Here is an 18,114-nt window from a genome sequence, read left to right on the forward strand (position 1 = left end):
TTAAAACAGGAATAAAATGGAAGAAAGACGAGTATGTCAGAAGAAGCATATACACAAGGGTTCAATATTTCATGAACATTTGAAAAATTACTAGCATTTTAATTACAAGATTATTAACATGTCTCATAACTGACAGGAGAACCAGTATCCTAAGCTCCAAAATACCTTACTAGCATCTTTTGTGGTACAATATAATCAGGTATTTCACCGACTTCAGTAGCTGTCTCAAATAAACTTTACAATTATGGAATCATTTGATACTCTGACATGGCAAATATCCTTCCAGCAAAATAGAATGAAGTGGACCTAGTGTGAAAATAAGGGAAAAAAAGCTTCTGGGAAAATCCTGTTATCTGCTGATAATCCAGGAAAATGTAAATATTTATATTCTGTAACTATTCTGAAGCAACTCTCACCTGTGCCTCCCGCTCCTTGACTGTTGGAGGTAGAAACTAAAGTGGCTATGTAGGATGTACTTTAATGAATAAATTAAAAAAAAAAGTATTTTCAGGCTTACAGAAAAATTACTAGATGGCAAAAAATGTTTCAAAAGCAACCACCCCAAACCACATTCAGCTATAGGGAGCAATAACAAATACAAAAAATCTGGAAAGGTAGAATACTAAAAAGCAAGGAAAAGTTTGACAAAGAAAACCAGAAGAATACTTAAAACAGTGTGCTTCAGGCTAAATTGCTGAAATAAAGGCTACAGTATTGTCAGTTTTAAAATGAAATAACATAGATTTCAGATAAGCTTTCTTCAAGCAAATTTTGTTTTTCCTGCTTCCCAGGTCTGAGCTACAATGCTAAACTCTAGACTAGTTATATTAAGCCTGTCATAGGGAAACAATATAGGGAATTATAATAAATTATTTTAAATAAACCAATTAGGGTTAAAAATTAGTGTGGTCATCTCACAGAGGTGATGACAAGTAAGCAGAGAGACATAACTAATTAAAGGCTAGAAAAGATGCTTTGACATCCTTGGATGAAGGACCTGAACCGAGAGCCAAGGCAGAGCACACACCGTGGCTGGAACGCAGCAGGTTTCAGGCTGAAAGCAGGCTGAAGTCCTGGGAAAGGCACTGGGATAAGGAGTGTACCGCTCTCCTGGCACCTGGTGGGGGTAATGGTAGACCACCATTTGGAAAGTTGTATGCACTTGTACTAATTATATTACTGTAAAGGAAGGACACAGCTGAGACCAAAAGTGCATTACAGCAGATGGCAATCGACATAATTTAGGGGTTTGAAGAGATTATTTTTGAAGGACTGTTATTCAGGCCTGCCCTATGGAGTCTAGGAAGAGAAGACTAACAAAGAAAACTCAAAAATACACAGAGATATCTGTGAGGATATAGTAATACCAGAGATTGTGACAGAAAGGATAATAACAAACTCAGGAATAAGCTGGCTGAAGTATTAATTATAGTAAATGTAAATACAAGAGATCACGAGGGAACTATCAGTTCAGGATGGATTTTTACGGAGAATGTAATTTTATGATTAAAGCACTGTTTTAGAAATACAGTATCCTCAAATCAGGAAAAGTAAGAATACTTTTCATGAACACTAGAGTTCATGAATTTTTTTTTTCTTTTTTTTTCTTTCTTTTTTTTCTAAACTAAAAAAAGTTTAATTACATTTCTGAGCAATACTGCATAAGGGCATGGGAACTTTGCTAGACTGCTTCACCACAGCTGCTGCAATTGAACAATGATGAATCCAAGTCCCTGCTTTCTGAAATGGAAGGCCAGCGTGAGTTAGTCACCATTCATTTTTTAAAACATTCCTTTAGCACGTCCAAGGGCAGCCAGACTTTGACACTGATGAAACTTAGGCTGGCAACCAAATAAAAGGATGCAGAAATCCTTTATCAAAGAAATTTGGTGGCAGATAGAAATGAGGCTCTTAACCACAGCTGCAGAGTGACTGTCGTTTCTTTCAGGAACAGATCCCACGCCCTGACATTCCCCAGCCCTGGTACTCAGCTGGAAGGGGGAAGCTACTAAACCAGAAAAAAACCTGGAAGATGCTCTTGCAACTGCAAAGGTTTGGTAAAGAATTATAATAATAACCGCTCCCCCTCGTTGCTCACTTTTATTCTTGAAAAGGAGTAAATTGGTGTATAAAGCTAGCTCTCCCTTCCAGCAGTCCCTCCTCTTACACAGAAACTAGATTTTGTCTCCTGCGTTCATACTTAGTGGGCGGGTGTTTCTTCACATCTCTTCCATATGCTTAGGAAGGATGTAGCTGCTTAATGGCTTCTCCACTACCTTCTTTATGGGTGTGGTGGTTTTTTGTTATTTGGGAGCTGGAGAGTTTGAAAGAGCAGTGCCCACCGCTATTCATCTTCACACACCTTTCATTGTCCTAAACTGTGATTGTTATTTCTGAAGCAGAAACCAGGTAGTCGGGTATATACAAAAAAAAAATCTGCTTGATTAGTCTACTGGGAGTGCCCCCTAAGCATTTTGTTTTCTTAAAAGTACTGGAGAGAGAAAGAGGGTAATCAATTCTAGCCATTTACAGTCCCAGACATATCAAGTGATGCCAGCGAGCAGACTGCTATTTTGATTTGACTGGTAGCTAGTTGCTCTTGCATCTACCAACCTGCTGATTTCCACTTCTGCAGAATACTTTTTACATTTCTTCTTCATCACTTACCTTCTTAATCATCACAAAATAAATCAGCATTGTTCCTTGACACATCTTTTGAATGATAGTAATTAATCATTGCATTCTTAAGTCTGTTATGAGTTACTACGGTGCTGGCTCATACACGCCTTCCTGTCTTAGTAGAATAATGGAATGCAGCACTATAGTTATAACTTGGTTGCTACTGCTATCTACACATGAAGTAAGGCTTTTACTTGCGTTATAGCAAACCTCCCTTGCCCTCATTCCCTATCCTCATTTTTAGAAGCTTCTCACTTGAGAGAGAAAGAGATGGTGTTCCAGCTCAAAAGCACACATTTCTAGACAACTGAAGGAAAATCCATTCTGAACCTCTCAACTACCATGGAAAATAAGTCGGGGGATTAATTAGAAATGTTGATCACTAATGAGTTAAGACTAACTTAACAAAATCATTCCCTACTTCCCTTGTAAGTATTGGAAATTCTTATTATGCAAACAGGCAAAAAACGGTGTTTAGAGATTATGGCTTGGATTACTGTTCCCTGACTTTAGGTGACCACAGCTGGGTTAGCCAGGTGAGCTAGAGGTCTTCTGTAAGTACTGAAACAAACCGCACTTCTCTACAGTGTGATTCATCAGACCTATACTAGACATTTACTTTAGCCAGAGAGGATTTGTGTCCTAGAATTCTTCAGGTACATAGACTCTAAAGAATGATTAAGACAACTATAAGCATCTACGTTTTACAAATCTAATTATTAGGTGTGATAAGGATTCACAAAATGCATGTGAAGACACGCACACAAGCTTTAGCACTGATTCCTTTAGGTAACGGAATTGTAAAATTTAGAACATTTAAACCAATACCGATCTTAAAGGCGTATTTCTACCCACTTTTCCCATCTATTATTACTACACTTAAAAGAATTCTAATAAAAATATTATAGAGAAAAATTTTTGCTGCTTTGATAGATGGGACTCTGGTTTGCCACTCTGTGTGCAGTTAGCATCACTGTCTGCAGCACTATTTACTTGATGCTGTTGGATGATGGAGTACTGAACTGGATGACGAAGAATGTAAAAATATTTGTTAAATAAGAAGCAGAAGCTAGAAGGTAAGGATTATAGTAACTGAATATAATACCCAATTATTTTAATGTTTAATAAATAGCATCGTAAGGTAATGACAATTTTTTGAATTGTAACTCCAGGAATTTATTTGAAAAATGGAAATGAAAAGCACAACAGAGGGTACTTAACACTGCAAAGCCAAGGAACGTAGGACTTAGTGCTTCTCACACCAATGACAGTTTACAAAAAGATACATAAGTATACATAAAATGCACACTACATTTTATGATTAGGTGAACAAATGTATATATAAATGCATGAAGTTTATCGAATAAATTCATGTTACTTTGATAAATTTTGCTCCTTCGTCGTTTGACATTGTGATATTGACGACACATAATGTCTGCTGCTATTGTTTCAAGTAGATGTTATTTTGTATAAATACATAAATGGAATTTTTTTTAGTCACTATTACTGATAGTAGTGAATATTACTCACTCTGCCACTTGCCAGAGTGAGAGCCTGGACTTTGTGTGTGTGTGTATATATATGTATATAGTTTTTTTTTTAAATAACAGTCTTACATCCGGCATAACCTCCATACAACTTTTTATTCTCCAGCTACAGTTTAGATACGTATATATTTTAATCTTAGAACATCCTGAACTGTTTCCTTTAACAAACAAAAAATACCATCTGTTGTGAGAATGCACATGAAAGCATACTCAGATTTTAATTATACATCTCATGGCAAAATGCATTCAAGAACGGGTCTAGGGACGGACATATAAAATATTCCAAAACCAGACAGCAATGATTTCTTCTGCATGACTTGGTTTCTGTAAATGAAAATATGTGATCCTGGGATTTGTAAAATCTATTACTATCACCGCTTATTTCAAATTATAAGGAAAAATATTTGCAATACAGTAAAATTTCACATGGTAGCAAATGAGTAATTGAATTTTATTAGATTTACACATCAGTCAATACTTCCACTCTGAAAATAAATGTTTTCAGAAACTGAATGTTTTAACTCAAACAAGTTCCTAAACAGGAAGGACCTAAGGGCCAAGAAGATGAAAACATAATCACAGTAATATTAGGACAAATTTTAAAAGGCGTATGTGACAAACACCACTAGAAAAGCGATAAATACAAATAGAAATGCTTACGTTCTCTAGATGAGTGACATCACCCTTACTAATTACAAACTTCTTTTTCATTATTGATTGAATAAGTGTTAAGAATTAAATAAAGTCATCTGTTCAATCTTTTATTGTGACTATAATTTAGTTAAAAGACCTTTCAGTTTCTCCTGCCTTCTCTTTGCTTCATATGGAAAACTCTACTTTAAATTTCACACAGTAGTACATTTCCTAATATCCTAATTTAGAAGAGCTTTTCTTCGATGATACCAATAAATCTCCGGGGTTTAATGCTTAACTCAATTTTCTCACATTTCACACAAAGCAAGCTGTATTTTTATACATTTAATGTATGTTTCTATACATTCATGTTCAACAATCCTGACATTTACACTAACCAAATCAAGAAAACACAATATAATGTATACCACATAAAAACACAGAATCCAAATTTATATATAGAAATTTCTTTAAAGATCTACATACGTTCTTGTCACATCTTGTTCAATCATGGCTCGAAGCTCTTTATCCTGGAAAAATTTATTCCAAAGACTCTGAAATAAGGAAAAATAATTGTATGAATACTTAAGGCTTATATACTACATCAGCAAAGTACTGTACAAATATTAACTAATTAATCCTCAAAATTCATGTAAGTATGTATATCAATACTTTAAGGGTGAAAAAGAATGTTGGTGACCAACCCAACATATTGGAGAAAGTCAGTTTAGATCAGAGACAAAAACATTCAAGTTCCTGGATCCTTGCTCTAGGCTCATTCCATTTGCTCACTGGATGGCTGCAGGTCTGTGAGTTACTTGTAAGTGGTCTATGAATAATATTTAGAAAGGCGAGTAAATTCAGACTCACCAGAATCGGCAGCTCAGCTGAAAAAAATTCAGTGTTTCATTCACAGAAAAAGGTCTATATCACCATATTGCACTACATTGCTGGTATGAATATATGGACTTTAATTGGAAGCTGCTACAATTTTCACACTAAGAAACTGTTTGGAAGTAACCTAGTTTGTCTTAGTGGAGGCAAAATCAAATAAGCAATATATGATGGTCAAATACCTATTATGAAAATGCCCTAATTCTAATGGTACATATACACAGTGCAGATCAAGAATGGCCATTCTAAAAAAGTTCTGATAGGGAAAACCAGGGTATTTAAAAGCTCACTGTCAACATAAAAAAAAAAAACAAACAAAAAAACCAACAGTCTGAAGCAGGTTTAGCTTCTTCTGTATCTGTGCTTTTGACTATCGCAATTTTTTTTCTTTGGTTTCCGTGCATTGTTTACCAATATTTTGCAAAAGCTAACCCAAAAGAAGTCTCAGCAAATCTTGTTTGTACACTCCAGAAAAATTGTTGTAAAGCCTGTTCTCCGTTGTAAAGGGACGGTAGCTTGGCCATATTGACCAAAATACAGGAAGAACAAAATCTATAGCTGTCTTTTCACACAGGCTAGTTCTCAGATAGCAGCAGCACCAGTGAAGGAAATGCTGTACAAAAAGAGTGGCCACAATCCTTGCAGAATTCCTTGCTCCCCTGTAAACAGTGCATTGTCCTGGTGACTCATGCCCCACAGAAAGAAAAGAGAAAGTAAATTAATGCTATCTAGCCAAAGGAAGGTAAAGTAACAAAAGAGAAAATATTAATTAGCGCCTATATTTGTGTTTACCAACTATAAAAAAAAAAAACAACACCCAAACTTCAAAAGTTTTTATATCCTTGAAAATGTGTTACGTAAACCCAGTATCTTTTTAACTCGCAGCAATTTCTTGCAGCTAGATCACGTTTTGAAATTCCCTTGCCCCTGCTCCTGCTCCCACCAAGGTCCATCAGAGCAAAGGAGGAAGGAAACAGAATCTGCATTGCAAAAAGGAAGCAAAACCCAGGACACCTAAAGGGTAAAACATTAAGTCACTGCAAAGGCTCAAAGGCCTTTGCTCTGTGCTCCAAGGCTGGGTTTGGCCTGTGGCTTTTGTTTTACAGATTAATCCCCTGCTACCTACTTGGACTTGTTAACCTTTGTCTCCTGTCTCCTAAGGACATCATCGGCAGAATGAATGTTGTGCCCCTGTGTATAAACACAAACTACAGCAGAAACGCTTTAAACCTTTCACATCTGACAGCTTTCTGTCCGGCTAGATGCTGGAGTGGTTTGATGGCCTGCACCATCGTACCGGCTGCAGAGCATCACCAGTGTGACTATAGCCAATATTTCTGTGTTTCAACCAGCAAATTTCTCTCTCCTCCTACATTAAAGATGAAGCAGAGTACCTATGAGCTTCCATATGTGAACAAAATGGAACTACAAGTCGTATCACCAAAGATACCTGTGACAGTCTTTCCAGGTGTGTCTATCTCTTAAATGCAGCCAAACAGATTATTTTCATGGTATTATTTTGAAAATTTGATAAAAAAGCATTTTCAAAAATGGTAAAATAATTCACAGAAAAGCTTAAAGATATGTGCCATAAAATAATTAAGAGCTTTTCAGGTATACAAAATGCAGTAGAAAACTGGTGTAAAAAAAATAATAAAAGTTGCCTAAAATTAAGCTCCCATATCTACATGTAAGCCCTCCTGAAAGTATCTTGACTTGGAAACTAGCAAGCTACTAGGAGGTCCTATTAATTTGAACGAGAGCTGGATGCTCTGCACTGAATGACAGTCAGACCAAATACTTTTACCGCATATTATTTCTTTAAAATCTGGATTTTTCATTTTGCAGCTGGCTGCTTTCTGATTAGAAAATAAACTTTTGTTTCTCTTAACCACCAAGAAAAATAATTAAAAACCCTGGAAGAAATGCCTGTCTTGCAGCCTGGTACTTTACGCGTTAACTCAGCATGTATACAACTTAGAACAATTCTATTTTTGCTGGAGAAAAACTTCCAAGGCTGAACAGTCTTCCAGAGGAGGGTTCTTCAGTATTTGCTGTTAACAGCATTCCCTTCATATTGACTGTTTAAACATTCCTTCAACTAGACCCATTTTACATAGAAAATGAAAACACACAGTGACAAAAAAGTTTATCAGTTAAAGAAGGGATACGCTGTGAAATGGGACTCCCAGTCCAGCACTGATTTTTGTTCATCACAGCCTTCGCTGTGATAAGCACTGAAAAATCAGACTATTAACTTGGAAATGAGCATCTCTGGTTGTTCAGCAGAGCCTGTGAACCAATTGTTAACACAAGTCAATTTGGAAATTTAGGAGGGAGAGTTTAGCACCCGTCGTTCTGCCTTCTTCAGCAAGAACTCAGTTGTGTCAGTATGATGATGATGATCATTTTAGCAGCACACGCTGACAGAACCAAGGGTCAACTTACCCCCTCATCCTGAGACAGTGGGTTGTTGATTATCAGATCTTGCTGTCCTGCTTTCCGAGGGTTTGTAATGTGCTGGGTAAAAACATTAAAAAAAAATAATCAAATCCTCTTCTGTTATACTGTAAGTATTAATATCTATGTCAAAGCATGGGAGTAAAGAACCAATTTGGTACCAACTTACAATTTCTTTGATCTTATTGTAAGAAGTTCTTAAGTCTGAAGTGGTTTTAATCCATTGACTTCTGTCTTGGGGTAGAACCTCCAGAAATAACTATCAACAAAACAGAATAAATCCATTAAGTTTCATCAATTTAACATAGCTTTTCATATAAATCCTACCAAAAAGCCTAAACAGTCTCAGAAAGGAGGAGCAAGCATTCTATACATAAGAAGAAAGCAAAGACCTCCTATAAAATACTCTTGGCTTTAGTACTTTCCAGTCTATAAATAAGAAGCTAGAAACAACAGTAGTTCTGCAGTACAAAATAAAGCATTGAAAACAACTGAGGCCACAAACTCAAGCTTTGTAAACTGTCACAACTTCAGTAAAGTAGACTGAGACTTCCAAGGCAGAAACGAAATGCAGAGATGAAAATAAAGATACAAAACTTGAAGCTATTTACATAACACTGATGACCTAATGCTACGTGCTTAAAACTAAACATGAATGCAAAGCAGAAACTAAGCATTCAGAGATATACTCTACCTAGAGAAATACAGAAAGGGAAAATGTTACTTTATAGAAAAGAAACATGTTCTAAAATTCTGCAAGACAGTTGAAAGAGATGATTCTATAAAAAAGTCTTTGCGAATGCCTACATCTCAGTTCTGTCACATTTCTGTTTAAAAAGGGTTAGAAAGAAACATCTATTGGAAAATACTACTTAATTGCACATAAGGAAAAAACCCAGAGTATTTTCTTGCTTTTAACATGTTTTTATTTACACATTATCAAGTGTTAAGAAACAGTAAATAATAACAAAAAAACCCACATCCCCGAATTACTAAAAATACGCGTTTCCAAAAAATCACATAGATAAGATTTTTAAAACAGGCAGTGTAAAACTGAGTCCTAACCCATATCAGGACATGCAAATAAACCCAACCTTATTGCTAAAATGAAACCATTCCTTTATTTGATTAGTGAACAGTCAGGGACTTAATATTTTTGTTAGTTTGGGGTTTTGAGTTATGGCCTCCTAATTCAGAGGCTCAAGAAGCAGCAGACTGGTAAAACAACGTGGCATATATTCAGCTGGCTTCCCGAAGGCAGTATTTTCATTAGCCTTACGTTTGTTTAATACTACATAGATTTCAAATTACAAATTTCAATTTTCAGATTTCTTTCATCCATATAGAAGGAGTATTTTCATTTTGGTTTTATAGGTCTGGTCTTTTATATGCCAAAGCGAAGCTTGCGAAATTCCAAGTGAGGTAATTTAAACTATCTGGCTGACCTACAGCAACTCTACGAGGGAAAATCTTCTCTGCTGTCATATTAGCGCAGAACAGAAGACCTGATACCAGTGCAACAAAATTCTTTTGGACTCTATATAGCATCTCAGTATTTACTTTGCTTGCTTTCTCTTTTCCTTCCCCTGCAACTTTAAAAAATACAGTAAGAGACCTCCGAGGATCTGTTGTGTTTTGAGATTGGAAGACCTGGCTTCCCTCTCTATCCAGTCATTACAAGAGGGATTGGTCTCCAGTTTCTTATTTCACTGGGAAAAGATGCTAGCAGAAGCATCAGACTGATTTTAGAGCAGTCCCAAGTTCCGGAAAACATAAATTGTGAGACAAACTTCCTTTTTATTTCCAGTGCATGACTTCACTGCACAGAGTGAGAGGAGAGATGGCTGTGTGGCACTCAATTCTAAACACACCACCCAGCACAAAGATATTCTTTCCTAGGAAATCTTTTGCTATCACCTGCAATTCAGCTTTAAGGCAACTCAATATGATTAGCAAATGTCCTATGAATTATAAAAATGAGTAGGAAAACATTGGGATGAAGTCTCTCGGAAAATTCATGATTCTTTGCATCAATAATCTTCCAGCGCATCAGGTAATGTGTTGATATATTGCAACCACAAACTGTAAATAAATATTTTCTCTTCTTACCTTCCAGCAAACACTACGGAACCTGCTGCTTCTCAGCTGCCCATTAATCCCCTTCAGCCGTATAGTTGCCAAGTAATTGTTGTTTACAAATAGTTCTTCCCATTCTTTACTGCATGCAAAAGCAAAAGGAATGAACATTTAAACAAAAAAAAGCCTTAGCTGATTTAAGGACTATATGACACTACACAATTCTGGATATGCAGAGGAAAGGAACTTTTTTTTAATGTATATATTTAGTTGTGTACCACTTCTAAATGCATGGCTGTCTTTTTGGACACATTTCTTCTGTGGATTTAATGAATATGTAGATCGCTATAATTATGCCAGCTACTGAAATTCATAATGTCTATGGAGGCTATTCCATTTCCTCTAAAATGTTGGTACTGCAGTTCAGTGAATAAACAAGAAAAATGAATATTAATATAAGCACATTCATGTTTCAGCTGTAGACAAAGAAGTACCTATTCCAAAAATATGCAACAGAAAAGTATACTGTTGACTGTATTAGCTCCTCACATGACGTATTTGCTTAAATGAACCTTCTTTTCTTCTTAATGTCAAGCTGGGCAGTTAAGCATCATAGAATATGACTTTCTTTAACATTTAGTGCTATTTACTATTGAAATCACTCCTACTTCTTTCTACATGATCAGTTTTAAAATTTTAACAGGTGCTAGCAAATTTAAAAAAACATCAAAAAATTAAAAAGCCTCACTGTATAAACTGTTAAAGGCAAGCTTGAGTACCTTGCAGTACCTATGGCTGACTAGATAAACAACCTAAATATGCCTCCCAGGCATGCAGGCACCAGGGGCCTAACACCTGTGCCTCATTAATATACAAGTAAATCTGCTCTACTGGGAAACAATTGGAAATTAATTGTCCCAAACCATCTACTGAGTTTGAATAAAAGAATTAAACCTATATTTTCTGTGCCTTCTACTGAAATGAATCGCAAGCACAATATAAGCCATTTGATGGTCTTGATAGCCTACGACTTGCTCGCAGTCTTTCTGCAACCACTCTAAAATCCAAAGGGTAATTTCAGCGTAAAGAGAGGGGTTATGTGCAAGGAAATGTGTTTCAGAATTATTTTCAATCCATGTCCTTAAGGTGAACATCTCCTTCTCCCACTGTCACATGGGAGACTATTACTTCTCCCTGGGAGACCAAATGAAACCAGAAAGAGGGAAACTACTATTATGACTCCAGGGTAAGATCTCACCAGATTTCCTTCGCTAAGGAGGGTCACAGAGTGGGTTATACTAAATACCAACAAACTCTGGTTTTGCAAACTGCCCTAAAGATATGCAAGCTAAAGTTAGGTAGTTTTCAGCCTTTTAAGCTGAGTTGGGAGGGTGAGGTTTTTAAACCTTGTTTTAGATAAAACCTGTTCAGTTGCAGAAGCTGCGAATAGTTGGGGAATGGACTTGGCAAGCTGGGAAATTATGGTCCTGTTCCTTTGAGATGTGAGTGAGCCCACAATCCATGCCGAGGCAAGAAGTGTTGTGTTTGTGAATGCATCACTTTTCAGCTAGGATTGCTTTCTATTAAAAAAAAAAAAAAAATCACTTCTGGGTCTTGATTATTATTACTTTGAAAAGTGAAGGTACTCCACGTAAGAGCCAAGATGACTAAAGCAGTGGGAGCTTGCAGGGCTTAGGGCTGCTTTTACCTTCTGCCAGTGTTCCCAGGTGACCAAAATAGCTGCAAGCAACCCCAGTGATGTGGGGCAGCTTCCTTCCCTCCTGCCATATCCCCCGTTCTCCAAGTCAGAAAGCCTATCTCGTCATTTCACCAGCTCCCCATCACTGGTACACCCTCACCTTCTGCAGCAAGCTGCCTACGATTGTTTACCACGATTCTGTCTCCTTTAAATACAACGTATGGTATATAGCAGACACAGCTTGAGAAAAATCTGGGCCTTTCTTTCACAGTCATTTGTACTTCAGTAACTCCAGTATATTATGCCTATCTAAATAACCCTCCTGTTTCTATCATGTATAATATTCTTCATTTGCCATTGTAAATTTTGTAGCATCATTGGCCATTATAACTACTGCCAAGCTGTCTCCCTAAGGTAGCGATGCTTCAAGAGTGACACATTCCCCTGCGCACACAACAGGTCAGCCTCTGAAGCTATTCACATTGTTCTGCTAGCGGATGACATTCCCACAATGTCTTTGAAAACACCGGTGTGTCAGCTGAGTTAGCAAAAGGTTGCAACCAGTGTAACTGTGAATAGAAGGAACAGAGAGGAAAGAAGCTCTTCAGGTTATTTTTTTCACCAACTGCTGGGAGTGATTGCTACACAGTAAGAAAGTAATTTCAACTCTTCTTAAATTGTATTAGTGCTGATACTATGCTTTTTCTTTTTTTTTTTTTTTTTTTTTTTTTTAATTTGTAATGCAATTCCAAACACATTTTGAACAAAATTACATTTAAAACAGCCAAAAGAAATTTGGCAAGATCATATCTTCTCTGCATACCCCCTTGGCTGCTGGGATCACTAAAAAGAAAACTTATAAGCAGCTGAAAAAAGAAAAAAAAAGACTTGGAAGCTGGAATCTGTTTGAGTTTTAGTAGAAATGAATGGTATCTAAAATCCTTTCTGAACAGCATTCACTAATTCATTTCTCAAATATTTTGAATGAAGGCTAATAAGTTAAGCCTTACAATTCTAGAGACTGTTTCAATAATGGTAACACTGTGTAATATCAACAAGCTATCAATTCTAAAAGGATCATTTTAAAAATGATATAGCCCTACTCTGTAAACTAACATCTATGAGCCTTGTTAACCCAAGCTTGCAGAAAACTCATCGGTCAAAGTGAAATGAGCAATGAAGATTGGAACTCAAGTCTACCACATCCCATTTGCTTCACTGAAGTGAAAGACTTCAAGAGCCAATTGGAACCACTTAAACTATGAATTAAGCACATGCAATTGTTTTTAATCAAACTAGAAAATTAGATGCATACTCATGTGTTCATACTACCTTTAGGTTGTACAATCAAAACAAAGGCAAATGCCAATGTTAATGTTTTCTGGTTATTTTGTACACGTTTTTCATTTCATATTATTTAAATAGCCTGTCTAATATACTATTGTACATATTGTAAAGTCTTTGCAGGTATAAGACCTGCAAAGGAAAAAGCCATTGGATTAACGTCTCTTTAAAAAACTTTATTTCACATGCTTTATCCATGTAGTAACTGTCCAATGTAAAATATTTATTGGTATGAGTTAGGGACAGTTGCATTACTTTGAAGTGGGAAAAATGCTCAATATGTATGAATGAAAAAGTAAGCAAATCAATGGAAGGGATGATGCACGCTTTCTTGCTTATAAGAAATGAGGTTGATCTCCTAGCAAACCACATATAAGCATATTTATTTTTCTCTTTCCAACAGCACATATTTTATGGATCTGATGCTTGTTAAGACTATTACAAACATTAGATTTTCAGAGATAGGAGTCCAAAGATTTGGAAGAGAAATGCCTCTCTCTGTTGACACACTGTAATGAAGGGAACATAATGAGCAGGACTTCACATCAGAAAGTGTAAAGCAAAATTTTACATGCACTTAAATACCTTTTGAGAAGGTATTTAAACCCCTAAGGTCTAGCACCTTAGTAAAAGACACTGGAATCCCACTATTGCCCAGCTACAGAGGAGCAAGCAACTGTAAACTCTTTAAGAATGAATGTGACACCAATAATGTAACAAGACACCTGGAAAATAATTCTGGAATTCAGATAGTAGTTCGCAGAATTTTACTGAGGCAACACTAAGCTGTGGTAGCATTGGAGAGAGGTAACAAAAACTTTTTTCCACTAATGGCCAGTAGCGGCTAAATTTCTGGCTCTGCTGCTACATTTTGATTTACAGCATAATGGCTAAACCAATGCATCGAGCATAGATAGGCAGAGGAATGCAATGGTAGCCCACCTAAGCTCCTTACAAAATAAATACTCTGCTCAGAAGAGGAAGAAATACAATTGAGGAAGAATGGCATAGCATAGACTGTAATCACTGCTAGTTAACTTCTGCAATTACCCATTTACAGAATAAAGCCGCTGATGCATACAAATACAGATCCTTCCGATGTTTAAAGCTAGGATAAGAAGCACTTTTGTACTATGATGTTCAGGCAACACCAAACTGTGTGGAAGACACTAAAACCCACAGAAATGTAAAAATGTGAATAGCCACATCAAATTACAATCTATGTTACCGAAAAAGGGTAGAGATTCAGTTCTGAGACTGCAGGGGCTCAGACCTACCAGGTAAATGTTACTGTCCATAACTACTTCAAAGAAATCAGCATCTATCAGGTCATTAGACAGTGTGTATCATTATTTTGCCTCATGCATTTTTAAAATACTCTATGCCAAGTTTTGAAATCCCTCTTTTTTTGTGTCCCTGATGAAACAAGACCAATTTAATATTTACAACAAAATTCAGATAAGAAAGCATATTTCTCAGTTCATGGAAGAATACTGCAATGCTACTGAAAGGTGTGAACATTTGCATACATATTTAAGATTTCAACCTACATCTCAATCTTATTCCACCCTCTAGATCAATATTGAAGGATAAAATGGATAGCCTCACAGAGATCCAAAGAAAGCTCTTGAGCAGTGCGGCTCGTATTGGCAAAATCATTCTAAAACAAAATGGTGCGAGTGCTTTCAAAAAAGCCAGTATCACTGTTTTATACAGGTTTTTTGTTCATCTTCAGAATGTGCTTTTTGAAATGTGAAGACCCAAACTCAGCTCCCCAGAGGCACTCAATGAAGCAACAGGCTACTGGCCATCAGAAAGAAAACAAATTCTCTAATTATTGTGTCATATTTTTAGCAATATGGGGACTTTATTGACAGGAACATCAATAAGTGAATGCTGTATCTATATTTAAATAGAGGCAACAGTTTTTTTCAAAAATACTGCATAAATCCAAGAAACTTCCATACTTTGTATTATTTATTATGCCATAAAATCAACAGTCGAGAGAAAAGTGAGGCAACAGCCAGGAATGTAATAAAACCAGAGTTAATTCTATAAAAACAGGGGTGGAGGGTGGGGGATGAAAGGTAGTATCAAGTAAAAAGCAGTAAGTTTCTAAACCAAAATCATTGCTGACACACAGATTTTTCCTGAAAATCCATTTGACAGCCTTAATGTGAAGTCTTACCAGTCTGGTTGGAAAATAGATGTCTTTTCCTCTGTTTCCCAAAGTCCTGCCTCGGGATATGAGGCAGAGTTAACAGCCATGTAAGTTCGAATATGCATGGCTCCACTGCCGGGAGGCTCAATATTCAAAGGGCGGATTTTGCTAAACAGTTCAGGTTTCATCTAATTTTGGCTGACATACAGTCAAAAAGGTGTGCATAAAGAAAGGCAAAATGACTTTCTTAAGGTAAACGTTCTAGCAAAAACTTAAGGTTATTAGCTAACGATGCTCTTTACGCTACCGGTGTGTATACAGTACGGTCTGGGGAGCTGAAATATGGCTGCAGTGGCAGTGGGACGCTTTTCCAGCCCCTCTCCTAACTGCACCGGCTCTGACACGGAACGCGAGGTACCCTTCTCCACACTCCAAACTGTCCACTTCACTTTGGTGGTTCTCGGCCAAAGAGCCAGTTTTGGCCCTGGGAGAGCACTTCGCTTCCATCCCTGTAACTGTTTAGCTTTTGTAGAAGAGTTCTTCTTACTGCCATTTCAAAGTCTAAATTTCAGCAGCCCATTCTCCTCTACTCATTACTTTATGCACACATTCACAGAATGGTGAAACAAAATCTAGACGTTACATTCAATTATTTTTATTTTTTGTAACTGATTTGCCAGGTGCAGAGTCAAGGCTTTCTTGTTTAAATCCCTCCAACACCTTTGAAATCTTTTGCATGTACATGTAGAATATTTACTTTCTAGTTCTCCTGATTAGTTCCCTTCTGCTACTTTACCCTTCTGCTAATTCATACCCACAGTGAGCCCAGTGAATTTTGTGTATCCACATGCTCACAGCCTTGTTACATGGACAGACGTGCATTTGAGATGAAAAGTTAAGAGCTTCCTGTAGCACATAACAGAAGGTAAAAGCTACTGCTCTACAAATCATCAGACTCAAAAATGGTTGTATAAAGGAGACATACTTTTTGCAGGAATATGCCCCCAAATGCCAAAACGTTTCTGCTTACTCACGCCTGACTAGCTAGAGAAGGTCTAGAACTGGCATAGTCACAATAATATTTAAAATATGCACCCCATTTCAAAACTCAGATGACTTTATGATGTGCAAGATGACAAATGCAAAGTTCTAGTTAATATTGTTAATTCCATCTTAACTTTGTAAATCTGCCCATTTTGTATACAATGACATGAGAAAGTAAGTGATTTCCTGATCTAACTTTAATCTTTTGAACTGACGAGGTTTTATTACCATCATTAAAAACTATGTAGTCTCACTAAAAGTAAGTCTTTGCTCTTTAGGTTTATTTCAATTGTACATTATTTTGAGAAATCTTTTGTCTTCTAGCTTCTTTGGATTAAAATCTGTAATTCCTCAAATCTGTGGTCTGGCATGCAAGTTTTACATACAGTTCTTGGTCACGGTGTTTCTGTGGGTTTTTTTTAAAACCAAAATTAAATCGCTCAGCAGATGTATTTTGAGCAGTGTAGGAAAATCACGATACCTGGTTTAACTTTCAGTAGTTCTGTTACAAAGGTGTAGGACACAAGTCTTCCATTTAAGGTCCCGCTCAGCAAAGAACTGATCCTTTCCATGTTCTCTTGCTGCTAAACTCAGCCAACCACTCACTCCAAGTTCTGTGGCAGACGTTGCTGCTTTTATGTCACTGCACATCTCAGAGACTACACGTTAATGCCAGCAAGATTAAGATCTTAAAAAGTGTACTTTAGCAGCAAGAAAAAATACAATGCCATTCACCTCTTGGCATTAGTCATATTCTTGCAAAGACGATGCAAGTTCTGAGTTTTAAATGAATGACAATTATTAAGTTCACTGTATATTTAGATCCACTGACCTTCAGAACTTCTAATAAATATTTCAAATACATTTTGTGTTAGAAGGAAGAATTGTGAAAGGTTTTGGGGCCAAAATGAAAATCACAAGAGCAATTCCATTGGGTTCCTTTCTATCAAGTTTACCAAGGGACTAATAATGCTTACAAAAAAGGAAAATCTTCATTAAAAAAAAAAAAAGACAAAAATACCTCTGAAATTCTTCCAACCTCTTATTTCTGACTTCACATGGCATCCTGCCCATGCTATTTTGCTTAGCACTGAATTTTTGCTTAGAAATTAAAGTTTTTCAGTAATACAGACCTCCTTTCTTCTGTTCTTGCCACAGGTGTCTCCCCCTTCTGATTTAGAACAAGCTAATTCCATTTTTAGGATTTTGAATAATAGGGATTACAGAATCACAGAATGATTGAGGTTGGAATGGACTTCTGGAGATCATCTAGTCCATCCCTGGCTCAAGCATATCCAGATGGCTTTTAAATACCTCCAAGGAGGGGGATGCTGCAATCTCCTCGGGCAACCTGTGCCAGTGCTCCATCACCCTCACAGTAAAAAAGTGCTTCCTGATGTTGAGACAGAACCTCATATCTTGCATTTCTGACCACTACCTCTCGTCTTGCCACTGGGCACCACTGAAAAGAGCCTGGCTCCGTCCCCTTAATATCCTCTGTTCAGATACTTACAGACTTTGCTAAGATCCACAGCCCCCCCCCCCACCTGCACCACCACCCCCCCCCCCCAGCCTTC

The 18,114-nt window shown here is 36.9% G+C and overlaps 1 protein-coding gene across 4 annotated transcripts in view; it reads right to left on the bottom strand.

Moving 5' to 3' along the window:
- Window positions 1-18,114, bottom strand: part of TBC1D5 (TBC1 domain family member 5) — a 326,157-nt gene that overhangs the window by 138,916 nt on the left and 169,127 nt on the right. For all 4 annotated transcript variants that reach the window (XM_056337720.1, XM_056337722.1, XM_056337723.1 and 1 more), the window contains 4 exons: window positions 10,323-10,431; window positions 8,383-8,472; window positions 8,202-8,273; window positions 5,346-5,413 (listed from right to left, as the gene is read on the bottom strand). In XM_056337720.1, coding sequence (XP_056193695.1) covers window positions 5,346-5,413; window positions 8,202-8,273; window positions 8,383-8,472; window positions 10,323-10,431 — 339 coding nt within the window. The remainder of the gene's footprint in view (window positions 1-5,345; window positions 5,414-8,201; window positions 8,274-8,382; window positions 8,473-10,322; window positions 10,432-18,114) is intronic.

This window comes from Falco biarmicus, chromosome 4, assembly GCF_023638135.1.
Source record: "Falco biarmicus isolate bFalBia1 chromosome 4, bFalBia1.pri, whole genome shotgun sequence".
In the NCBI taxonomy this organism is placed as follows: Eukaryota; Metazoa; Chordata; class Aves; order Falconiformes; family Falconidae; genus Falco; species Falco biarmicus.